Genomic DNA, 25869 nt, shown 5'->3' with positions numbered 1-25869 from the left:
TGACCAAGTTCACAGAAAGTATCACCACTGTCTTTCAAAAAGTTCACAAAGATACACATACTTTCAAAAAACTTAGTACTATGTACATTGATGGGCAAAACTTGCAGAAAATCCTTACAAAAATGGTTTTCTTAACTTCACATGGATGTACAAAGTTTCTAAATTAATCTAGTCATTAAAAAATGGCAGCAATAAACAAAATGGCACAAATTGGTGCCGATACAGATTTTTAAAGAAAAAAGGGCTAAAGGAAATAGAATTCGCTATGAAACAAAATGGCTTTAAATTGAGATCTGCTTATATTTAGGTATGTGCAAGATCCTGATATCATTCTAGTAATCTGGTCTCCTTATTTCAAATTTAATATGCTCGAAGTTCACAAGTTAGAAAGGTGAATTTTAGGGAAAACACAGGAATTTTACTTCATAGAGAAAAGAGCAGGATAAAGACAAGCATCTTGGGAAAATTAGTCACTTGGTATTGAATGTTTAGTTCATAATTCCTTCAATATAATTTATTTTCATCTAAACAGTTTCTTGTCATTCACAGTTACTATTCTAAGGTTTTTTTTTTTAATTTAAAACAGTGCATATTCACTTGCTGTTACTTCATGGGTGGCAGAAGTTGAGTACATTTAGAATTCAGATGTGTAATATTTTGCAGAAGGTGTATACCATGACTTTATCCTTCAACAGAAGAAATGTAATGTAGGCAGCATTCATCTGGGACATATTTGGAAAACACTTGCACCCTTTTAACCTCTATTTACTATCTCTCATGACAAGGAAGGAATACTACATAATGGAGATAAACCATTCAATTGGCTTCAAGTAGCCCTTAGCTTAATAGTCCACAGTGTTTACGGAATGTGTTATTGGAGATGGATGCTTTTACTGTTAAAGGAGAGAAAACTACTAGTCGGACTATTTTCAGTCACAGTATATGTGAAAAACTTGAAATGGAGAAGCTGCTCTTCTAAAAGCTTGGTTCCAAAAGAGTTTCTGTCTCTAATCAGCATAAACAAAAGCATGGCCTCCCAGTTCTTGTGCTGGCTTTTCACTAGTGTCACCAAGATAAAGATTATTTGAGGTAGGAACAGCCATTATCTTGAGAGAGGTAAAATGATCAATACTATAGGTCAAATTTATACTTATGTATCATTCAAAATTTGTACTGGGTATTACTTCAAAATATGGACTGTTAACTACAGCTTTATTGAAGCCTTTGCCCAAAATTCTGCTCCTGTCAAAATCAGCGGTAATTTTAATATAAAAGTTCTTCAGAAAATAAGGCGTCAACAAGCACTTACGTTTCAATTCCCAGATCTGTCTTGTACTTGCTTATTGTATTAAATGCATTGGATGCAGAGATGCCCAGACCTCTTGAAAAATCAAGTAACTGGAGGTTATACATAATACAATGCAAATAATAATAATGGCCAAACATTTAGTACAGTCAAATTCCATTGTCTTATTTATGTAGACAGACCCACTGAAATCCTGAATAAATTGGCAAAGTCATCTTACCTTCCTTTCCTGGAAGGGATAATACATAAAAATAGACAAGCCCAGACACTTTATACTAGTGTTCATCATGTTATTGCAAATGATAATGACTATACTGCTTCCATTCTTCTAATTTTGCTACTTAAAATGTAAGTGAACATGCAGCTGAAAGATATTTAAAACTTTGCAGTAAGGAGTAATCATTAGAACTGTGTTTGTACTGAGGAATTCTGTGTTTGGGAGCTGATTATACAAATAATCATTTGCTGATAAGAACATATATTAAAGTTGAGCTTTTTATTGTTAGCATTAGGTGGCCATTTGCTTTCTAGTTTTTAGATAGTGGGCTCACTGCATCAGAAGTTTTCTGGATCAAATCTGTATTAATCAATTAATCAATAAACCTATTATACGAAAATTTTAATTTTGGCTTTCTGCCTGATCCTTTGGTTCAGATTGGTTGTATGTTGGGCACACTGGGTTTTTTAAAAAAAGTTAAAGTGTTTTGTACATCTTCTGGAGTGACACAAAAATGTGTAATAGTAGGGAATGAATTATGTTTCTGTATTTTTCTATAGTATTTGCTTAATTAACAACGTAAGTGTGTACTATACTCATGTATAGTATCTTGTATTCTATTACTAGAAATGAAAGCACATTTCAAGTGCCTGTCAAAATACATTTTTGGTCTCATACTTCATCCCATTAGGTGAGGAAGGAGAGGTGGTGGGGTGTCTTTGTATAGTAGGGAGTATTTCAACTATAGTACAGAGTTCAAGGATGAACTCTATACTCGAGTATAGAGCTCAAGGATAGTGACACATAAGTTTGAGTCCTGATGGGTAGGAATCAAGGGGATGGCCAACAAGGCAGATATCCTGGTGGGAGCCTTTTTAAGATCACCCAACCAGGACGAAGAGGAAGACAAAGCATTCTACAAGCAACTGGCAGATGTCTCATGATCACTGGCCCTTGTTACGTGGGAGGCTTTACTTTAAATTGCTGGATCTCTGCTGGAAACTCAGCCCAGTAGAGAGGAGGAATTCTAGGTTCCTGGAGTGTGTGGAAGACAATTTCCTCACACAGATTATGTGTGTGAGCCAGCAAAGGAAGACCTCACTGCACCTGCTGTTTGTGAATAGAGAAGAACTGGGGCTGATGTGATGGTCAGAGGCTGTCTTGGGCATAGTGAGAGCTCTCACAAAATGAGAGGTTTCAATTCTTGGTGAAAGAAGAGAGGGCATCAACAAAACTTCTGCCTTGGCCTATCAGAGGGCAAACTTTGGCCTGTTCAGGACAGTGGTTCAGAGAGTCCCTTGTAGAACAGTCCATAATAACAAAGGGAACCAGGAAGGCTGGACATACTTTAAGAAGGAAATCTTAGAGGCACAAGAGCAGCCCATCCCTATTTGCCGAAAGATGAGCCAGGGCAGGGAAAGAAGACTGGCCTGGCTGAATAGGGAGCTTTTCCTGGAACTCAGGGTAAAAAAGAGATTTTATGACCTTTGGAAGAAAGCAACTCGGGAAGTGTACAAGGATGTTATTAGGTCACGTAGACTGAAAATTAGGCAAAAGCTCAGCTAGAACTTAATCTGGCTACTCCTGTAAAAGACAATTAAAAGAGTTTTTATAAAAAAAATAACAACAAAAGGAGGACCAAGGAAAATCTCCATACCTTATTGGATGCAGACGGGAACATGGTAATCATGGATGAGAAAAAGGCTGAGGGATGAGAAAAAGGCTGAGGTACTTAATTCCTTCTTCGCCTCAACCTTTAACAAGAAGACAGTTATTATAAAAGCAACCAGCCCTCTGAGTTGGTAGACAGGGACAAGGAGCAGAATAGAGCCCCTTTAATCCAGAAGTTAGATGGTGGCCTGCTTAGACACTCCAAAGTAGAGAGCTAGATGGAATCCACCCAAGGATACTGAGGGAGCTGGTGGAAGAGCTCACCAAGCCACTCTCCATCATTTACCAACAGCCCTGACTAACCAGGAAGGTCTCAGTTGACTTGAGTGGAGGTTGGCCAATGTGACACCCATCTACAATAAGGTTTGGAAGGATGTTCTGGGGAGCTACAGGCCTGAAGTTGGTGCCTGCCAAGGCTGTGGAACACATCATCTTGAGTGTGATAGTGCAATCATATGGCACGTGCAGGACAGCCAAGGGATCAGGCCCACCCAGCATGGTGTCATAAAAAGTAGGTCCTGCTTGGCCAACCTGATCTTTTTCTATGACCAGGTGACTTGCTTAGTGGATGAAGGAAAGGTTGTGTATGTTGTCTACATGGACGTTAGTAAAAACTCTGGTACTGTCTCCAATGCCATTCTCCTGGAAATGTTGGCAGCCCATGTCTTGGACAGGTGCACTCTTCACTGCATAAAAACTGTCGGGATGGCTGAGCCCAGAGTTTGTTGGAGAGTGCAGTTACATCCAGCTGGTGGCCGGTCACGGGTAGGTTTCGCCGGGGCTCAGTACTGGGGGCACTTCCGTTTAATATCTTTATCAATGATCTGGATGAGTGGATTGAGTGTGTATCCTCAGTGTTGCAGACAACAACAAGCTGGGTGGGAGTATTGATCTGCAGAAGTGCAGGAAGGCTCTGCAGACGGTTCTGGACAGGATGGATTAATGGGCTGAGGCCAGTGGTGCGAGGTTCATCAAGGCCAAGTGCTGGGTTGTTGGTTCATAGCTGGGCCAGGTGTTTCCTGTTCACAGTTTCAGGTTTGGCATCAGGCTGTGCAAATAATCAAGGGGCACAGGGAATGCTCTCGCACCCTGCCTGGGAATCCTTGCTTCTGCAGCACAGGCAAATAAAAGGACAAACAGTTTCAAGAATGAGGAGAAAGGAGATGTCACTGCAGTCAAGATTGTGATGAGAACCTAGAAAAACACTGCTGGTGTCAGAAATCAGAACTGGGGTTTAACTGCTCAGAGTTCAGCTGAAGATTAATGTAACCATAATTGTTTCAGAGCTGTTTCAGAGCTTCTGTCAGTTTAAAGATGAAATTAGCATGTGCTTTTTCTACTTTATTTTCTCAGCTGTTGATTTTTAGTAAATTTTCTGGTAATTGTTACTTTCTAGTGATTTCTATTAAGTTATGAAAAATAGTTTACTTTGGCCACATCTACAAGCCTATAAAATGCATTTTTAAAAAAAGAATTCTACAGCTTGAGACAATTTTTGCCAAAAGTGAGTGCATAATCTCACAATATACAACAACTTAAAACTTGGGAAAGAAACTGCCGAAGAAAATCTAGAATCAAATGCAGGGGCTACAAACACTTGCCAGCATTCTTTCTAACGATATCTAAATACAATTTTCTAAGTTTAATTTTTACCTCATCAATTGAAAAAAACAATTTTAGTTGCGTTGGTAACAGGATTTCAAAACTGCAAACCCCCAATTTAAACAGTCAGATCCCAGGCACTAAGAATCTACCCGTCACGTTTCTCTCAAAACTGCACGCGCGGAGTAACTGCGCGGAACACCTGAGCATTTCCACTCGTGCTCTTGTACACCGAAGCCGTTTCCATCCATTTAGAGAAGATACTGATATTTGGTTTGATTAACTGGTGGTTATTGGTTCTTACTGGCCTCGGCCCCCGCCGGTGCCGCGATTAAACCGCGCTGCGGGCGCGGGCGGCGCTCGGCCCAGCGCCGGCTCTGTCCGCAGCTCCGGGCACGGCGAGGGCTCTGCGCTTGCCGGTGCCCGCCGCACCCCGCCTCCTCGGCCGGCGGGGACCTCACCGGCACACAGCAGGCTGGCGTCGGGCCGCGCTGGGCGGGCGCTCCCACCCACATACGCGGCGGACGGACCTTCCAGCCGGGGTCCCGCGGCGCCCACCCGGGCCGGTCCGACGGACCCGCGGCCCGAGCCCGTGTCTCGGTGTGGGTGCCCCGTGCCGGCACCGCTTCGGCGCTCTTTCCGCGGGCGCAGGCGGGGCTGCGCCACTGCACGGTTAATTACGGCGGCGCCGGGGTCTCCCGCCGTGGGGGCGGGGCGCGCGCTGGGGATTCCCAGTCCCGCGCGGAACGTTCGGGATGGTTCCCGTGACGTCACGGCGGGGGCGGTGCCGGGGAGCCCCTCCCGCCCCTCCCGGGCTCCCGCGCGGGGGCTCTCGCGAAGCTTGCGCGTGCGCGCGCGCGCGCGGGGAGCACTGCGGCGCGGAGCAGCGCCATTTTGATAGAGCGGGGCGAGCGCGCGGCGCGTGTGCGTGGGGTGCGTGCGTGCGTGTGCGTGCGCGTGCACGCGCGTGAGGCGGCGGCCGCCGGGGCGTCCCTGGGGGGGACACTCGGGATACCCCCAGGACACTCTCGGGAACGAGCACGGAGCAGACACGGAGCAGCCGGGCTGCCGCTCTCCCTCCCGCGCCGTGCTGCCCGGACCGCCCTCGAGGACGGCAGGGGGAGGTGCTCCCGGTGGCGGGAGCGGGGCGGCTCCCGGGAGGGCAGAGGACGAGCGCCCGGCGGAGGCCGTGTGAGCCGAGAGCCGGGGTTCTGTGTGCCTGCACACCCCGGAGCGGGCGGTTTGTGTGTCCGCACACCCCGGCAGCGGGGTCTGTCTGTCCGTACACGCCGGGAAAGGTCGCGCTGGAGCTTCACCGGCGGCTCGCTGGCCCAGCTCAGCGCTTCCCGCCCGGGTGCCTTCTGCAGATCTGTTCACCTTTACCAATAAAACGAGAAATGACCCTTTCTTTCCCTGTTTTTTCTGCTTCTCTTTCCCCCCAGCCCCCACTCCCTGTCTCCCCTCGCTCCCGCCCTCTCTTTCTCTCGGGATTGAGAGGCAGGGGAAGGTTTTCGCTGATAGGCTGCGTCCTCCGTCAAGCGTTCCTGCCGCCCTCTCCGGGATGTGAGTGGAGGTGTAACCGAGGCTTCCGTTCTCGGGCTCGGCTCCCTGACTGCATCCGTGTTTGCTCTTTAGGATCCAGGTTTCTGCTAGTTTCTGGTTTTAAGATTCAGGTTTTTCGGTTTTGTTTTGTGTTTGTCTAGCGCCAGTACAGATTTCATAAGGGAAAACTGATTTTTCTGTGTTTTTTGTTTTTTTTTTTTACCGTAGGTGGCTTGAACGACAGAGTCAGTCCTGGATGTTTGCAGCTTTTTGCTTCAGCTCGCAGAGAAGAAAAAAGGTGAAAACTGACCTGCAGCAGCTGCTTCCTCTGAAGGAGAAGAAATATCAGCCACTACTCTGGGATTACTTGTGCGTGCTTCGTCCTGAAAAGGCCTCTGAAACAATCAGACATCTGAGAAGAGAATTGAAAAAGTCTTGAGGTTTTTTCTTCTAGCAGTGTCGAGCACATCACCCTTGGATTCTTTTGTCCACATGGCATGGATACATGGCTAAATTTATTAAGTTCTGAATACTTCAGCTGCCAAAATGAAGTGCTTTCCTCTTTTTAGATATCCTTTTTCTTCTCAGCAGCATTTTGTCTGAGTCAGAGGCGTAACCAGTTTTGTTAACTGGCTACAGGTTAAATGTGGCCTGAGTCACTCTGGAGGCATTGCTGAAAAGTTTCATGGCAGATTGTTTTTCCTCCCTTATTTTATTTTTTAGATTTTCTGGCATAGTCTTCTCTCACTTTGCAATAAGACCTATTTTCTAAATGAAGAATTTAATAGATGTTTGTTTATCCTTTTATATTTTATTTAATATTTTTGTTTAAAAATGTTGTTGCCTATAGGCAGTATGGCAGTATCCAGATAACTGTTGTTTACAGTTGCCTGTGCTGCCAGAAGGTAGGAAATGTTCTACAGTTCATATGTGAAATTTGGGGTTTTGCCTTCACAGTCTGTGGTCTAAAACCTGTATTTATTTCACCTGGAACTGATGTTGCGTATAGTGATATCTACATGGAATAGACAAGAGAAGAAGCTGTCAGAGAAAAGAAAAGGTTTTTAGGACGGACATTTGGCAGACTTTGTAAATAGCCTTGCAGGATCTGTAAGCAAGAAGGATGGTTAGCTGATTTCTGTGAGGTCAAATCTATGTCAAACTGCTACGAATGTAGTATCAAGGGGAACTCGGGATATTATCTCAAGGAAAACAAACTGGAAAAATATAAATCACGCAGTACCTAACACCTTGTGCAGTCCTCTTGGATTAGGTAAGTGTTGTAGTGTTCATAAATCAATTTACTCTTGAAAAAACATTTTATCAGTAGGACAGTTAAACCAGTAATTTTTACTGACTAGAGGTTCTTTTGTTGTTGTGGTTTTTTCGTTGTTGGTGGTTTTTGGTTTTTTTTTGTTTTTTTGTTTTGTTTTGGGGGGGGTTGTTTGGTTTGTTTGTTTTGGTTTTTTTGTTTTTGTTTTTTTGAGAATGTTGAATATTGAAGCTTGTTAATTTTTACTTGCTGGTCTTTATAATTAATGAAATAATTCCTTAAGAATTTGAAGAATACAGGTACAAGAAAAAATGTGTAGGTGAGAGTGTGATTTTTATGGGCGACTAAGAAGTAGATAACACCTAGACTAAATCCATAAGAAAAAAGTAGATGCATTTAGACTAAATCTATAAGAAATTTAGCCTTCATGTTGATGTTCTAGTCTCAGCAGTTATTGTTACATCCTTTTGACCAAGTCTTCTGGATAGCTTGCATGTTTCAGTCCTTCCATTTGTGTTAGGTGTGTTTGCAGCATCAGAGCAGTAACACTATAGAGATTTTTTTACTCTTTTTTTTTTTTTTTTTGCTTTCCACTATTCTTTGTCACTTATGAAAGCCAGAGGTTTTTTTACCAAAAGTTATTTTGCTGCTTATGCAGGCTAGCTTTTTTCTGTGTTGATACTTTAAGATTGGCTTCAGTGTATTTTTTATTCTGTAATGGGAATGAGTTAGTCTGACTGGTGTGCAAGTATAGCACCATAAAAAAACCTTGTTTCCTTTGAAGGATTTGAAATGAAATCTCGTGGTGAACTGGCTAATCTTCCTTGTTATTTTTAGATGTATTGTAGTTTCCTTCCTCCCACAGTGATTAAATATTTTTTAATTTTGGAATTAATGTGTTTATAATATTTTTTGTAGGTTTGCATTCAGCTGAACTGCTACTGCCTCAAAGAAAATTAAGATGGACAGAGCAACTTAATTCAGAAGTCAGTGGTAATTTTACTGAAGTTCTCTATCCCCTACCCCACCTTGATGATTCATAAGGCTTTAAATAATTAAAGCATTATTGGATAGACTTTAAACTGAGCGTCTGGTAGAGGTTACACATTTACCTCAGTTGTCACCTTTTAAAATATTTTTGAGAGCTTCTGCGATACTGAAGTATTAGTAGTAGTGAATGAAAAAAAAGGTTTTCTCTAAGGGCAGTGCAAAGATATTTGGGAAGATTGCTTGTGTTAAAACCTTGTAGAAAAAGTGTAGTTAAGCATGTGAAACTTAAGCCTAAGTATTTAAAAATTACGGTAGTGTGTGTTAAGTCCTGTAGCTTGTTATTTTGACCACAAATGAAGGACTTGCATCTACATAAATTTTGTAAATTCTCGGTCTCACTAAAGTTCTTACCTGTGTGTGTCAGTATCTAAAAGTTGAACTGGCTTAGGTTTTCTGCTTTGGATGTTCTTGCTGTTTTGTTATTTTAAGTTCTGTTTCAGTTTTGTTGTTTTGAAAATATGGAAACTATGGAACGTGAGTAGGGGGCTGTTTCTGTAATTTCTGGCTATGACTTGTGGCTCTTCTGTGTTGAGTCTTGGTGTGACTGGGATTGACTGGTGAGCTGAGCCACTTGTTAAGGAACCAAACTAATGGAAAGAATGATCTTGTACATTCCTTTACTTGTATCAATACGTTTTGTTTGAAAGCATTTGGTAAATTGAGAGTTCAGGTGTGAGTAGCCATTTCATTTGATTGTTGTCTATTGTATGCTCATGAGAGTAATAGAAATATTCACTTCTTAACTCATAGAAACATGATGTGTTGCTTTTTTTCCCAATATATTAGTTTTCAATGCTGTGAGATACTTTTATTTCTTTTCAAGAGGCTCTCACTGAAATCAAGGAGCTACAGCCCCCACTTACTATTTTGGGTGACATATTTATTTAGACTCTTCTCCTGCAAGTTTTGAAGAGTTTGCTTTTTAGCTTCATTAAATTAATTCTGTATTTACACCTCTCTGTTTGCTGGTAGGATAATGCTTTTATTCCTTTCACAGTACATACGCTTGGGAAGTTGTAGTGTCCCACACTTAAGGGGAAAGGAGAGCCCAAGATTCATAAATGCTTGTGGTTGAAAGGGACAACAAAAGTTAGTGGAGCCACAAAAAAATCACCAAAATTACGGTTTTGTCTGTAAATTGCACACTTGGCATTGAAACGGGTATGTCTGTCCCTGGCCTACCATATACGCACACAGCTTACATAGTAGGGATAGGGTAGAAGGGAAGAGATGAATTGAGGAGAAGGGAGAGAGAGGAAAAGAAAGAAAGAGAGAAAAAGAGATCGCTAGTCCTGGTTCCTAGTGTTGGTAGCTGATGTGATGTCCTGGGGTGTGCAGCCAGGGCTTGACAGGGTACCTTTTTATAGATAGGTTTTCTTCCCCTGAAGCTAAGGTTTTCAGTTTCTATGCAGATCAATTATCTTGCATGGTCCATTCTTTGAGGCCTTCCTGGAAATGGGTTGGAGGGGTTTGGGGGGACCTTGGTGGTCTCATTATCCCCCTACTGCATTGGTCTTTGGTTAACAGTTCATGCCTGCTTCTGTGCTGGTGCTATCTTTTTGTTGTTTTGTCCATGGATTGGAATAAGGATGTTTGTCCCAGAAGAGTGCTGCCCTACCTCTGCATGGCCCCTTCTCCGGCCACATCCCGTCTACCAGCAATCATTGGTTGGCTCTGCAGTCATCCAGCTATTGATGTTCGAGATATACAAGTTAGTCCCTTACCCTCAGGGATTATATAGAAGGGTATTTTTTTCTTATTTGTGTGCGTATGTGTTTGACTAGGATTCAGGAATATTTTACAGCTGTGCCCTTGTACCTGAGCAAAATTCGTACCTATTAAGGAGAGAATGCCAAGCATGCTGGTCCACTTTAATTTCTTCCCTAGATTTTTGTTTTTCAAGTGCTTATAGTCTGTTAAGTGCTTTGCAGACAACTATGAAGGTAATGTCCTTGCACCCAAAATCTTACACTTTAAGCCTTGATGTAAACATAGCTTTAGTAGTGGAATAAATGCCATCAGGTATCTTTTACTGATGTGTTTATTCTGGTAGGTTCATAAAATGGGTACAGTTGTACTGGCTAATTCTTTAGAATGGTGTAGGCTGCTCTACTGTTTGAAAAAACTGTTGGTGGAAACTTGGGAGAATAAGTACCCTTTAATCTTGCAGCAAAGCTGAAATGGAATTACATCAGTAAAATGGTAGAGGCAAATTGTGCCGATATTTAGTGTTGTACAAGTTAATGTACTTTGTGCTCCTTTTATTTTGTCCTCCATTCTAATGAGATTATTCCATTTAACATGTGTGGATGAAGCTGTTACCGTGACAGTTCATCAATAACGTCTGAGGAAGTTGCTTTTATTTCATTTTTTTTAGTAGTAGTAGTAAATTCTGTCCTGCAGCGACAACTATTTGCAGACCTCATAAACAAATGTGAATGAAACTTGGCATGCTTTTTGTTTTGTTTTTTCTTACTCTGTGTATTTGAGTAGCTGAACATGGCAACTGATGATAATGCCCTTTGTGGTGCTATCAACTCTTCCACAGTCTTCCTCCTTTCGTATCTTGGGTAAACGTAGGGAAACAGCTGAAATAGGGAATTGTTTATCTGCTTTATATGCTCAGCACAGGGCAAAACTTCTACCTTTTTCAACTGCTACTTATTCCTTGTGATGACTCCAAAGTGCTAAAGAATTCCTGGTGATTTCCTACATAATGTATGCTAACTAAGGCAGTGATGTAATTGGACTCACACTTCAGCTTTTGAGTTTGAACCTTGCTAAAGGGCAAAAAATGAACATCTATCAGGCTTTAGGCTAAATGATCAGTACCATTTAGTTGAATCATTACACATCAAAGTCTGTAGACTCTCAAGTGGGAGAACCTGTGTGGCTGTGGTTTACTTTCAATTGTGAAGTTATTTCGTGTTATAAAATAGTTTGCATTTTGGGTTTTTACATCAACATTTTGGTACAGTGCCAAAATGAAAACTTGTGGCTAAAAAGTCATCATTATGTTATTTGAAGCACTTAGCAGCTTCATCTGCATCTAAAACACTTCTTAAAAGATGTTTTGATTGTTGTAACATCTATATTTGATTCACAAAGATGAAGTTTAAAACCTGTTGCTTGTGAACCGTAATTATACGTAGAAAAGGGGACCATATGATGAAGACCAATGCTCACATTCTAGATCCTTATGCAAAACAGTGTGCTTTAGTTAGTTCATTCTCCCATAAAGATCTTGCGCCCTAAGTAGAAATGAAGGTGGATTTTTTTTGGGTTAGGTTTTCTGGTTTTTGTCTAAGTCTATGTACAGCTAGGTGTTAAGGCTGTGGCCTTACTAAAGAATGTGTTGGCTTTAATTGGTTAAAAAATTGACCATTACATTTTGACTCTGTACACTTCTCATGCCTAAGCGTAAGTGTTCAGATCTAACAGAGGACCTTGCTCCTTCCTCAGTGCTCTGCAGGAAATCTTAGTTTTTATGCTTGTTTTTAAAACATGAGGCAAGAAGGTAAATTATAAATTCAGTGGGTATCTTCTTTTGTACTTCTCTATTGTCCATTGGTAGAATATATATGAGGACAGTTCTGTATTAGATGGTGGGGACAGCAAAACTAAAACTAGAGATTGTGCTCGCTCTGCAGTAGCGTGATTCAGAAATAAGAGGCTGCAGTTGAACTGCTTCAGAATTTTTTGTTTAACCAGTGGGAGAGATTCTCAAAAATTTAGCTCCCTTTCCTTGCTATTGAAGTTATGAGTTTTTGGCAATAAATTCTAGAAAACAAAAGAATGTGAGAGAATTACCATACCCAAACCTAACCTTTTTTTAAAAACAGTTTTACATTGAAATGTCACAAGGGGTGACGTGACCACTTTCCCTTCAGAGTGTTAAAAGTTTGACTGTGAAGATGTAAATTTACTCTGTTGTTGTGGCTGTTCAGTTACAAAGAGAGAAAAGAAAGGAAGAAACTTCAACTGAAGATTCTATTTGTCATGCTTTTGCAGCAAGTTATGATCGGTAGAAATGCTTCCAGTTTCAAAAAACTTAAAAAGCTTGTGTAAGGGTTTAGTATTATATTCTGATTTATTAACATGCAAATTTTAGATAGCAAAATAACTTGAAATTAGCTTATTTTGATTTGTTGAAACTACACGAATCACGGAGTAGTAAGGAAGATGCCTAGTAAACTGTGTCTTCAAAAGAGAAATGAAAATTTGGATGTATAGGTTTTAAATAGAAGTATTGCTTAGAGCTTACTTTTAGCAACTTGACTTCAAATTAGTGCTACTCTTGACTAGAGATAGCAGAGAGGTGTAACAGGGAAGGATCTGGTATCCCTGGAAATTTTTCTTTTGAGAGAAGATGTGTTTTATGGCAGAAGAAGAAACCTTTGGTGGCGTGGGTTATTTTGAAAGCCTGCTTAGTTTGAAAAAAGTCCTGAATGATTCTTTATATAAAGAGAGAGAGTGTATAGTCTGATGGCTGGGTCTTGTGCACATAGTTTCTTTGCTTAATTCAGACCAACACTTGGTAGTTTGCCTATGGCTCACGATAAAGAGCTGAAGCCAAGACTTGAAGCTGGCCCATGATGGGAGGACTGAAGGGACAGTATTCTGACTACTTTGTTGAACCCTCTGAGATTCATACATATGCTCTTGTTTGTCTTCTGATGAAATAAGAATTTGATATGTATGCTGGCGCTCATTATAAAGGAAGCAAAGCAGCAGCAGTAGCAACAAATTGAGACACTGAGTATAACCTTTTTTCCCCCCCTGCTCTCAACAACATTATAGTGTACTTTAATTCTCATGGCTTACAACCTTCTTTTACCCCATTTATTATATTATGCTAAAAATTACATTGACAAAGTGAGGGTGGGTTGTCAGGTGTGTAGCGTAGAAGTGGAGTGAAGGGTCCCCTATGTAATTTGTGGTGTGTTGTACTTACTATAATGATAATCTGTGAGGCATTAGATAAAAGCTCATAGGAATGTGCCACTTAGATCTGCATACATGCTAATTTTAGACTTCCTTGGAAAATACGAATGCAGATATCATCTCAGTGCTTTTAACATTTATTCTGTTCGCGGTTTTCTCTGTGCTAATCAGTTGACTGAACGTCTAAACTGGTCTTCAGGGAGCGTGAAGAAATTTGTATCTCTCTGCTAATTCACTGAATTCATGGCTTGAACTTTCCCCCCCGCCTCCATTACAAGATTTGAAATTCCATTCATAAGCTTCAAGTATTCCTACCTGTTTGAGTTTATATTGCCGTTTATTTTAATGGTCTTCTGACAATCTCTCAAGTTCCCAAGTGTCACAGAAACTATTTCCTGTAAGATGATATAGACTACACAGAGACAGAGCATAAGTATAGAACATGAAAATACAGAACTATTTTCCCTTGGTTTTGCTTGTCTTCTGGTGATGGGTTCACCTGTCAGGATTTGGTTTGGTTTTTTTCCAATTTTAGATTTATTTTAAAATTTGTTTTTCCTACAAAACTTCGGTGAGCTTCATTTAAATAGGATGTAGTTATACTATGGTAAATCCATTCCAAAAGCACACAACTTTCAATAGATTAAATTTTTAAAATGTAGGAGTTTTGGCTATTTTACTATGTTATTGGCCTGTTTTTTTCTTGTTATAGTAATGACACTGTTTTATCTGTTTCTTCATGTTAGAACATTATGAAAAAGCAAAGCTGTTTTTATTTATTCTCACAGTTCAGACAAATAGTGTTACCAAATGTATCTTACCTGTAGTAATTGTTTAAAGTATTGAAGATAGCTTTCTGAGCTAGAGAAATACCTTTATTTTGTTCAGTGAAAGAGACTTCCGTGAGGTTGGATCTATTCAGTTCCAGTGAGACTGTCTCTGCCAGCTGAATACTGGTTAGACAAGTTAAACAACGCCCTTCAAATTGGGTGGGGACCATCTCTGGTCTCATGTCCTTGTCATCTTCAAGCTGTGCTGTGCTTTTTTCTCCACCCTCAGTGAAGAAAGAATCAGGTTAGGGAGCACTTAAAAAACTTGTAAGTCCAAGGGGCTTGACAGGATGCTGAGGGTTCCATGATGGGTGTTCCATTCTTCCATGAGTGCTGATGCTATTGCAAGGCCATTCCTTATTATCTTTGAGAGGTCTAATGGTCTTTGGGAGGGGTTCTCAAGTAAGAGAAGAGAGCAAGTATTAATCTTGTCATCAGGAAGGATGAGAAGGAGAATCCAGGGAACTACAGGCCAGTCAGGGACACTTCGGTCCATGGGAAGGTTGTACACCAGCTGATCCTGGAAGGGTGTTTCCAAACACTTGAACAACAGGAAGGTGAGTGAGAGCAGTCAAATGGCTTTAAGAAGGGGAAATCACACTTGAACAAGCTAGTAACCCTCTACAATGAGGTGACTAGCTTGCTAGACGAACAGAGAGTGATGTATGGTGTTCCTATTGACCTTAGTAAGGCTTTTGATATTGTCTTCCATGACATCATCATGGAAAAGCTGACAAGTATGTGTGGAGAAGTGAGCAGTGAGGTGTATCCAGAACTATCCGAGTGGTCAGGCACAGCTTGGCAGGGACGTAATCAGTGGCACAAAGGCCATTTGGAAGAAGCTGAACAATGTACCCCAAGGATCCGGACTGGAGGTCCTGCTGTAGAACATCTTCATTAAAGTGCTGGACAGTGGGGCAGAGTTTACCCTCAGCAAGTTTGCAGGTAATATAAGATAGGGAGAACTGGCTGATACAGACACTTGGTGTTTGTGCTGCTGTGCAGAAGAATGTGAATAGAGGATCCTCATGAAGCAAAGGGAAAATGTGAATTTTCTGGAATAGCAGCTGCATATGCCAGCTACAGAGAAGGACCTGGGAGTCCTGTTGACCAGCAAGCCAACCATGAACCAGCACTGCATCCTCATAATGAGTAAAGCCAAAATCTCTCTGGGTGACAGTGGGAAGAGTGCTGCCAGCAGGTTGAGGGGATTTCAGCTTTGTCTTGTATGCGGCCCTGGTGAAGCGACATGTGGAGGACTGTGTCACCCTTGCAGGCCGTGTAACACGGTTACAGGGTCTCTGATATAAGAAAGGGTGGGACTTGGTGGAGAGAGTTCAGTAAAGGACCACAAATACAATAAAGGGACCACAGTATCTTTCCAATGGGCAGAGGCTGATACTTGGTTTGACGTTCTAGGGAGATAAAATTGGCCATTAGTCTTGGTTTGAAGTTCTAGGGAAGTACAAGTTGGCCATTAGTCTTTCAGAGTTATCTCTGGGTGTTATATTTTAATTTTTCAGAAGGTTCTTTCCGCATTTAAAATTAGTAAGCCATTAAACTCACTTCTCATGTAGAATTGTGTAAAGGTGAAAATTATGAGGGAGACTTTAGTTTTGTTAATACTATTGATGGGACTAGAGACTCTTGGTACAAGAGTAAGACAGGTGTCCATCAGAAGATGTTGCAAGGTAGCTTTGTTATAGGGTGGTGCCTAAAGTTCATGGGCCTCTTTGTCATAAAGAGTTGCATTGTTGAGATTTTCCTGCTATAATCTGTGAAGGGTGTGGACCTGGAAAAAAAAAGGTAGGATTACATGTTTTTACGCTTGATCCTTAGGAGCTGTGAAATTGTTACAGTGTTTATAGGTAAGTATATTAAAAAAGTAATGCTAAATGTATTTCCTCTAGAGCTACTTAAACTGAATAATGAAAATCTCAAATCACAGCACTTAAATTGAATGCATATTATTTTATATTCCATGGTCCTTTCTGGATTCTGTATTTTAATAATCAGGTCTATTCTTTTTCTTATTTGAAAATTTTCTTATTTTTTCTTATTTGAACTTGTTTGTAGAAAAACATAACATGGAACTGAAATCCCAAATGCTTTTATTACATCTTCTTTCTCTGTCCTGCCATCTTGCAGTATTTCAGAAGGTGATTTCTTTTAGCCTGCCATCTATGGGCTCTCTTGTCCACTTATTCAGACAGTGCAGAGATTGCCTCCAGCTGAATTCTCAGAACAGTCAGTTTTCCAATTCCTGTATTGTGCCCTTCCAGAGATGCTCTGTGGCTATTTTTAGTGTTGTGTAAATAGAGATTTTTTTTTTAATGCTGTAAAGGTTTGATGAATACAGTTGAAACAAGAAGAAATTCTGGGTAAAGGATTGTCTTTAAAAGGAACCAGGAGTGACTAGGTGAATTATGTTTTTTGTGTAACCAGTTTATTCCAGACCTCAGTAGCCTTTGTTTTCATGATACATTTAAGGCCAGATTAAATACTTTTGTAGAGGAATTTGCTATTCTACTGTGTTGTCAGAAGCAGTGCAGAAGACACGATGTGACTTTCTACTATGTGAAAGTAGTCTGCTTACACTGTAAATTTTCCAGAGTTTGAACTGGACACTTCCTTATTTTATTTTTTTTAAATTTTATTTTCTTTTATTTTGAATTTTATTTTTAGTTTATTTGTAGCTTATTTTTAGTGTAGCTTATTTTGTAGTTTATTTTATTTTTCATTTTAGTTTTAATTATTTTAAAGCTTTGTCTGTACTAACTGTTTCCAGCATTTTATAGATGCCTGGCATGGGGGAAAAAGAATAGTCTGTGTCTGTCTTCATGTCTTATCCTTTTTCTTGGTAATGTTTCGCAGCACAACTGCTTCTTGGTGTAGTGCTGCAGCTAAGTGAGGTAGTAAATACACACAATTTTGTCTGTACTGGCTCTGCAGTTGCCCTGTACTGGGTCTGGTGTGTGACTGCAGTGTATTCCCATTTTTGATGTGCTACGCAGAGATACAATCTGGAGTAACAGATGCTTGCTGGGGTTCTGCACTGTGCTTAGCCTGTGGTGCTCTCAGGCTGTACTAGTGGTTGGAAATACTGCCACGTACCGCCAGCCAGCCTGCCTACTTGGTGGAATTGCCCCAGGGTGAAGGGTGTGAAATCCATGACTAACATGACTGTGGTGGCAGCAGTCCCAAATTTAGCACAAATGGTGTGAGAATGAGCAAACATTTTTTTCCCCATGTCCCCATAGTAAATAGAGGAGAAAAACCCCAAGAATTAAAGAAATTAATTTTTGCTGCAAGAAATTACGTAACTTTATTAAAATGTGACAAAATGTGTTTGTTAAAGCCAAGATGTACTCCATGACACTGTTTCAGCTAGTTTGTTTATCTGCATCTCCTTGATCTGTGTATTTCATGCCCCTGTTTCATGTGAGAATTGCATGGTGGAGGTTTTAGTTTATAAAATAGCTTTGCAAATGAAACTTAAATGTTAATAAGTTTGCTTGTCCTAGTAAGAGTGAAGTAAATGTTGCAGACAAAGTAAAAATTTTAATATTAAGATGAAGTTTGAGGAAGCACTTTACTAAAGTGATCTGAAGGCAAGCTAATCTGAAAGTTGTGAATAGAAGAGTATTTCTGCTTTTGTACCATATTGAATTCTATATGTGTTATTGCAGGAAAAAATTGCATGTTGGTTGTAGTGGGTGTTCTTCATGCTTAAAAAGTTAGTTTTTTAAACTGTGTATTGATTTCAATTAACAGGGGAGAGAAAAAGAGTTGCTGGAGAGACATCAGTCTTGTGTGGTTAGCACTGAAAATGGGGAACAAGTGGATTAGCTCTTACAGTGTTACCTTTGTGTAATGCATCATCCTGGACGTTAAACTCTTTAATTACAATTATTAGGGTCTGATTTAGAAGTGTAATAGACATCGCCAGGATTGAGTATTTGTCTAAGTCTTAAAGCTGTTTCAGAATATTGTTCTTCTGATCTTCAGGACTGCGTGTCTGTCCACCCACCTTCAATCTACTGTGACTGATACCTTGTGATTCTGGTGGTGTTTTGGATTAAGATACCTCCTTTCTTGCTGAAATTTACTCCTTTGGATGTTCATAACCACTTTCTAAATACACCTTATGTCATTATTTTTTGAGGCAAAGTAAGCCAGTAGACTTTTCTTGTCTGTGATCACTGTAATAGCTTGTTACTGCACCAAGTAAAATCTTGAATTCCTGTGCTGTTATTCTTAAGTGTGATTTCACTTGTATCTTGTTCTGTGGGGATTTAAAAAAGAAAAATGTAGTAGTGCGGAGAAAATGGACTGTTGTCTTTAATGTTTGATTTCTTCATTTAATTTGGTAAGCACAAGATAAACTAATGATACTTGCTTTAGCTTCATTTTTGTTTTGCAGGTTTGGGTGTTGACTCTAGGTGTTGTTTCTTAGCCTTTTCCCAGAAGTCCTGATTCATGCAATTGCTTTCTGATTCCCTTTTCATAGCATGTTACTTTTTTTTGTAAAACAAAGGCAATGCAACAATTTTTCCCAGATGCTATGCAGATAACAAATTTGTTTAGAATATAGTGTCTCCTGCTGGTTTACAAATGGTGAGAAATAGTGTCTGTCACAAAAGAACCGATTGACTCAACCATGAAAGAAGCCTAGCCCAACCTCTTCTGTGTGTTGGTTGAGTGTATTTGCTGCAGTGTTCCTCTTTCAGCTGCAAAAGTGGCTCAAAGTAGATGACTGAGTAATACTTATGACAAACCTCTTCACTGTACATCATCTGGAACCAGCTATTCATTGCTCCTTGGTAGTCACTGACTTATTACTGAAGATCGTATGTCACAAAACTATAGAATTAAATTTTATTTAATTGAATATTGGATTAATTATTACATGTTACTTGAAGAAAAGTGCTTTACAGACTTCTTTCGGATCCCTCCCTCAAGATCTAAAACTTAAGAACAGGATTTCTTTCTTTGCTGTAAACTATTCTATTACCCACAACACAGCAATACATGACTTTCATCTAAATTTATGGGCTATAGAAGACTTTGTTTATTGAGGTCACTAAGGTCGCTACATACTACTTGAATTGGTCACAAGAGGCTATTGCTGAGATGAGACAATAGTTTGACCAGTCTGATTAAAGATGTTTAAATGTATTTGAGTGTTAATAGTATGAGGATAGCAGTATTTCAGTATCTTTTTCTTACCTTTCTAGAATTGTGCAGCTCTGCTTCAGCAGCAGAGAACCTGAGCCAAGTTAGCTTTTGCCACAGTTTGGTTGAAGAATGGCAGATTTTGTGCTAATAGGTAATGGTGGCTTAAATATTAATGATAAATCTTGGGCCTGCTCTTTTGTTATGAAGAGAGTTTCTGAAAGCACTGGAATTGTGTTTGAATCAGTGGTGTTTACCTCACTGAGTTTACTTCTGATAACTGTATTAAGGCTGGGAGTACATCAGGTGCTTTGTTAGTGTTACTGAACAGCATTTATGTGGTGTGTATGCAAGAGAAAATTTGCTAGTAGACATATGGTTTTGTGTCAGTGTAATTAAAGTAGTGTCATGCTACTGACTTGCATTCTATTCAAATACTTTAAGTATTGTTTTTGTTTAATTTAAAAGTAGTAGATAGTATGTATCTGTGTAAAGATTGGAAGTGCCTTGGTGGACGCAGAATGCAGACACTCTTGACTTTTTGGGATAGCTTAGGTAGGGGACCTGAATAGCAGGAAAGGAAGGAAAAAAGAACCTTTTTAATGTTAGAATGTGTTGCAGAATAATTTGCTAGTTGTTGGTCTAGCTTAAAGTTGGAAAACAAGCAAGAAACACACTAGTGTTGGCAACCAAGCTGATTGCAAAGGGTTTAAGCATAGTAAATCCTGCCTGTGGCAGCAGAGTTGCCTTGCTGACATCCCATTCTTATGTTTTGTGATCTGTTTTCAATTTATCAAAAATACCTTCCTGAGAATGAAGAGTATCCTAGAACTATCATAGAGCTATCAAATATGTGTCAGATCATTTGAACAGAGATCATGGTTGTAATAAAAATGTTTTTATATATAGGGCAAACTTGTTGACAACATCAGAAAGCTAGAAGCTGTAGGAATGTTTATGAAACCTGGTAAAATATGGAACCAGCAACTTTAAGCTGGGTAGGCTATGTCCTTTAAAGCAGTTCTAAAATATCTTTTCCTGACCTGCCCTTTGTTTCCCACTTTAATTACGGCTGGGATGTTCGTGCCTATTCAGAGTTAGATAGGTTTAATAATGAAAGTACTCTCAGTTCCCATGTCTAATTGCTAGACCAATCATATGTACAACGAGGTGAAAGAAAATGTTTTCTTGACTTCGGTGTGGAGCATCCAGTATCCACAGGAGTTGTTTTTCATGTTAGTCCTTAACTGCAAACCTCTGAATTTGGTCAGGTAGTGTTTTAGAAATACATCTGTGCTTTTTTTCTTGCTAGTTTTTTATCAAACCTATTTGGAAGAATTAGCCCAGAAGTTTGTCTCTATAGGTTTATTGAAACTTAAGTATATATTCTGTTGCTGACTTTGTGCTCTGAGTTTTGTGTAGTTTCGGTCTCTGTCTTTACCGTTAGTTTATTGCTTTCTAAGAAGGGGACTGACTCATCTGACAGAGCAGCACTGATGAAACTTTTCAGAGCTTTTTTAGCTGAGAACATGAGGAAGACTTAAATCTGCTTCTAGAATAATTTTTGTGTGAAGAAATAGACAGCCAGTGTCAGTGAGCTGTGGGAAAAGGTATTTTTACAAAATACCTTTCCAGTCCTTGGGATACTTGGGATCACCCAGTCTTTTGTGCAAAGGATTAAAGGTAAGGATGTTAGTGAGTTAATAACAAACTTTTCTCATAGCAGATGCATAAATAATGTTGGAAAGCTTGACTAGTTTTCTAAAAACAGTAAGATAAATCTATTAATAAAGTTAGAATGTTAATGTATTTGTTGTCCTGTACCTAATAGTTGATGCACCAGTAACTTGATAATACTTTGTGGAATCTTTATGGTCTTACTCAGTATAAACCTAATCTTACTCATTGTTTCTCAGACTGTAAGTGCCTCAGTCTGAAGACTTTGTTGTTGTTGTGTTGATCGTTCAGTACTGAAAATCTGTGTTGATAATTTCTGAAGATTTCATGATTCTTCTGCTTGGAGATGAGAACTGTGTCTAAGGGAAGGAGAATGAAATTTTTTGTTGCTGGAATCTGCTCAGATTTGTTGTTTCTTAATTTGACATCTCTTGGTTCATTTGTAAACATACGCCTTTTTGTATATTATTGCTGAATTGGATGTATCAGTAAAAGTGAACATGGTTACTTTTAGAAGGAGAATCCATTTCTGTGATGGTTCATTGACGCTAGAACTTTTTTCGTTTTTATTTTACTGCTTTGATATAACTCGAATATTTAGAAAATTTCTCTGGAGTTTTTGTTGAAATTAGTTCAGGAATAAGTGTTGAATGATTTCAGCAGAGTAATTTATAGTTACTTATAGTTACTTTAACCTTGTCTTTATTTAACTGTAATAATTGTACATCCTACCTTACAGTTTTAACTATGGTATTGGAGGTACCTAAAAAGTTAAGTATGAGCTCACTTCATTAAAAAGAACCAACAGCTCATTTAAGTACAGTTCTATACTAAGTTAAATCTAACAAATCTGTTAGACTTTGTTTTAGAAGCTGGAATAGTCTTGTCTGTCAATGGAAATCTGCTATAGCTTGCAATATTCTGGTTCAGGCCAGAGAACAGCAATAATTATAGTTACCAAGTTCAGATTCTACATCTCTTACTAATATTAACATTACAGCAGCCATAGATTGAAGTGAACTACCTCTGTGCTCACTGACTAAAAGATATGCACTCTGCTGGGCAGAGATGTGGAATATACATTTATCTGGGTCTCCCTATGAAATGTGTGTGGGTGTTTATTATGTTTTCACTAGCTGAATTTCTAATAGCATGTATATCATGCTTAAAATATTTTTGAGTCATTGGCTGTTTTGCAGTGATCAGCTGCAGAGCATGATTCACTTACACTTGTATAATTCAGGCAGTGTTTCATCCATGTCTTTCCTGTCTGTGCTATAGTTCAGCTTCAGGTAATGCAGTTCACATTACCTTGCATTCTCTTGCTTATTGAGAAATATTTTCTTACCTGTGGAAGAGTGTAGAATAGAAAAAGTATTCTTAGGTTTTAACTGTAAACCATTACATTCTTTGGCCCTTTTTCAAACTGGAGAATTTTACTGGATTTTGACAGTCTGGACATGCAGACTCTGTTTCCATTGAATCTAGAGACATCGTGAGGTTTGTGATGATCCCAAATATCTAGGTTTTTCATAAGGAACTTTCATATGGCCACTGAGACTAACTGTTAGGGGTTAATTTTAAAAAATCAGCTTCTAGGAAGCTAATAAGATAGCTACTGAAATCTGTTCTAGATAGTACCAGAAAGTATTTTAGCAAGCTAATTCTGCCATAGTGTTCTGGATCAGACCTTACACAAGATGCTTCATCCTGTTTATAAGAGGAAATAAAGGAAGAAATGTTACAGTATTTTCATTATTCCTGTGATATATTTGATTTAGTGACATTTTATTTAGTTACAAAAGCACACATTTGATGCTGTAAATGAGATGAGGATAGTTAGATTCTAAACCAGATGTGAGGAAAATAATACAGAAAAACAGGAGGGAGATACTGAACAAAAGACAAGTGTAATGCCCTTGTAACATAAGCATCTGAAAGGACTAATTCCTTTTCTTCTGATTACAGGGACTTGCCATGAGGTGCTAAGCCTTTTTTTCTTTGATTCGGGGAGACTGGACCTAAATGGCGCAGCATGACTTTGCTCCAGCCTGGCTTAATTTTCCTACTCCGCCATCATCAACAAAGGTATGTTTTGTACTGTTCTTTTGAAAAGGCACTCTCTTTATTAGGGAAGTCTAAGTGTCATAACCTTAGTCACAATAAAAATGCAAATCTCTTCATGAATACTGTGATGATGACAGATGACTCCAGTAGAGTTTTTGCTTGAGCAGCTTAGTTCATGTAAAGAAGCACATGCCTGGCTTTAGCTGTGGTTGGGTTAAGCTTGCCTTCATCAGGAGTTTAAAATGAACTATTGTGTTCTATGCTACGAGTACCAAGATGGGGCATGTACTTGATGTTCTTGTTTCTGATTTTTCTCTGTGTCCTGTAAATTTTACAGAAGTATTATCCTGTGTCATAGGTTAGCAAGCATAGTCCCGGAAGGGATGTCCTTGCTAAGGGGTGCTTACAGTTTCCTCTGGGACCTGACAGAACCTATCAGCTGGCCAGTTTGAATATGGACAGTTCTTTGAGCCACTTAAAGTTGTGACCGCCTCTGTGATCCACACTTAAGAATAGACAAACTCCCCCCCTACAGCTCTCTCTTGTTTCTGGTGCTGGCACAGGTGGCTGCAGTCCCATGTGGGGGCCAGTGGGCCCGGCCAGGCCCTGCTCGGGCCAGGCCGGGCCGGGCCACGGCCATCCTGGAGCCATGGACCTGTTCCACCTGTGGAACCCCCCCCACTGCCTTGCCGTGGGCAGCCGGAGCGGCTCGGCTCTCCCCCCTCTCCACTGCGATAAGCCCCATTCCAGCTGCAAGGCTGCGGTGAGATTAACCCTTTTATTGCTGTGAAGAGCTGAAAACCTGACGGAAGAGAGAGAGGAGATGCTTAAAGCTGGAATTCTGTTGTGAAGCTATGATATATCAGAGTATCCTGTTGTACTTTCATGAAGGCATGGGGGGTGGAGTGTTCAACTCGTGAGCAAAAGCACCTGCGCTGAGATAGGCAGATGCTGACGCAGCTGTAATTTCAGGAGAAGTTTGGACAGGGAGAGATGAACCAGATGAGGACTTTTGCTCCAAACGGGAAAGGAGAAACCTCAGTTCCTAGAGATGCTCCCAGAGATAGTCCTAATGATGATGATGATGAAGACCCTTTGCTCCCAGGGAAGGAGAAGGGCCTCTGTTTTTTGTTTCTGAACGGCTCAACCTTAAAATTGTACCCCAAAAAACTTCAAGAGTGGACCCTCGAAAGCAGCTGTGGGAAAAGCTGCAAGTCGGGGGAAGGGACTCACACGCAGGCAGAGAGACTCCTCTTCCGAAATGGACTGAACAATATTTGGAAGTGGGCGGCTGTCTCGTTGTGATAATGTTTTCATAGCACGAGCAAGAAGAGACTTCTCTTTCTAAATGGACTGAACAAGGTTATTATGGAAGTGGTAAACAGACTGAACATCTTAAGGGTTGTCTTTTTACATTGTCAGTGGGAGAAGGGAGGAAGGTGGGGGGAGGAGGAGAGTTCTGAAGGTGGTAAAATTTTTTTTTCCCTTCTTTTAGGTCTGTTAATAAACTTCTTTATATTCTTTCAAGTTTGGTGCCTGCTTTGCGTTTCTCCTAATTCTTATCTCACAGAAGATAAACAGTAATGAGTATTTTAGACCAAACCACTACATCCTGTCATCCAAGTGATTAAAACTATGCTTTTTTAGACTTTCTGAAATGGCTCTGCAGTTGATGGTGGAATGCTTGTTGCTGCTGATGGAGTGTGATGCTTTCACTCTGTTACACATCTTTACTCTGGTTGTTTCATCTAGACTACTGTTACTTTATATAATGGGACAGCTTGGAAATGGGAAATAATAATCTCTTAATTGTTAGAATTTGTAAATATTCCTGGAAGTCTTGAGTATGTCTTTCTCAGAAATGTTTTTTCCTGGCCTATCTTTCTACTCCTCATTAATTTGTGGAATGCAGAAGCAGAGTCAGCACTGGATATTAAAACTCTTCTCTGCTTCCCTATTCGTAGACCTATCTTCACTGTAATAGTTTGAATTCTATATTTGTATCTGCTGCTCTGAGGATTGCTTTGCTTTTCTTCAGGGTATTTATATAAGCTTCATGCAGTCTTTCATGTCCATGTAAAATGCTTAGCCTTGAGAAACTTAATGGCACAGATAGCTGGCAGTGTTAGTTGTGTTCCTAGTGCTTTGCTTATGTATGTCTACACAAACATGAAGGCATTTTTTTAGTCAGGTCATTAAATGTCCTTATTTATATCACTCTGTTTATGTTTCTTCTACCTTGACCTAGCTAGATTGATTGTTTAGTATAATCTGCTTCTGGGAACATCAGGCCTATCCGTTCTGGGATACGTAGTCTCTGAAAATCCAAATTAGGATGCAGACTCTTTGTTTTCTTTCTCTGTGATTTCTGATGCATTCAATTGTTTTAGTCTGATTTTTTCAATTGAATATGTTTTAAATTGGGAAAGTATTTGGAGCTTAATTTAGTATGGTGTCACAACTGCAAAACAATCTTCACCACATATTTGAAGAGTCTGCTGCAAGAGCTTTACCT

At 39.9% G+C, this 25869-nt stretch overlaps 1 protein-coding gene across 10 annotated transcripts in view; it reads left to right on the top strand.

Moving 5' to 3' along the window:
- Positions 1–5712: 5712 nt before the first annotated feature.
- GPBP1 (GC-rich promoter binding protein 1) overlaps positions 5713–25869 on the top strand; it is a 37953-nt gene continuing 17796 nt past the window's right edge. For 2 of the 10 annotated variants that reach the window (XR_006016116.1, XM_042028317.1), the window contains exons 1-4: positions 5748–6438; positions 6567–7611; positions 8530–8597; positions 23256–23375. Coding sequence is in view for 9 of the 10 variants with exons in the window: in XM_042028317.1 (XP_041884251.1) it covers positions 23323–23375 (53 nt within the window). In the remaining variant the exon portion in view is untranslated. The other 8 variants (XM_042028311.1, XM_042028309.1, XM_042028312.1 and 5 more) reach the window with 8 other exon arrangements.

The sequence above is a fragment of the Corvus kubaryi genome, unplaced genomic scaffold (genome assembly GCF_017639235.1).
Source record: "Corvus kubaryi isolate FWS band 111438036 unplaced genomic scaffold, C.kubaryi_AGA036_p1.0 37308, whole genome shotgun sequence".
NCBI lineage: Eukaryota > Metazoa > Chordata > Aves > Passeriformes > Corvidae > Corvus > Corvus kubaryi.
The sequence above is the reverse complement of the archived record's forward strand: the minus strand, read 5'-3'. Positions and strand labels throughout refer to the sequence as shown.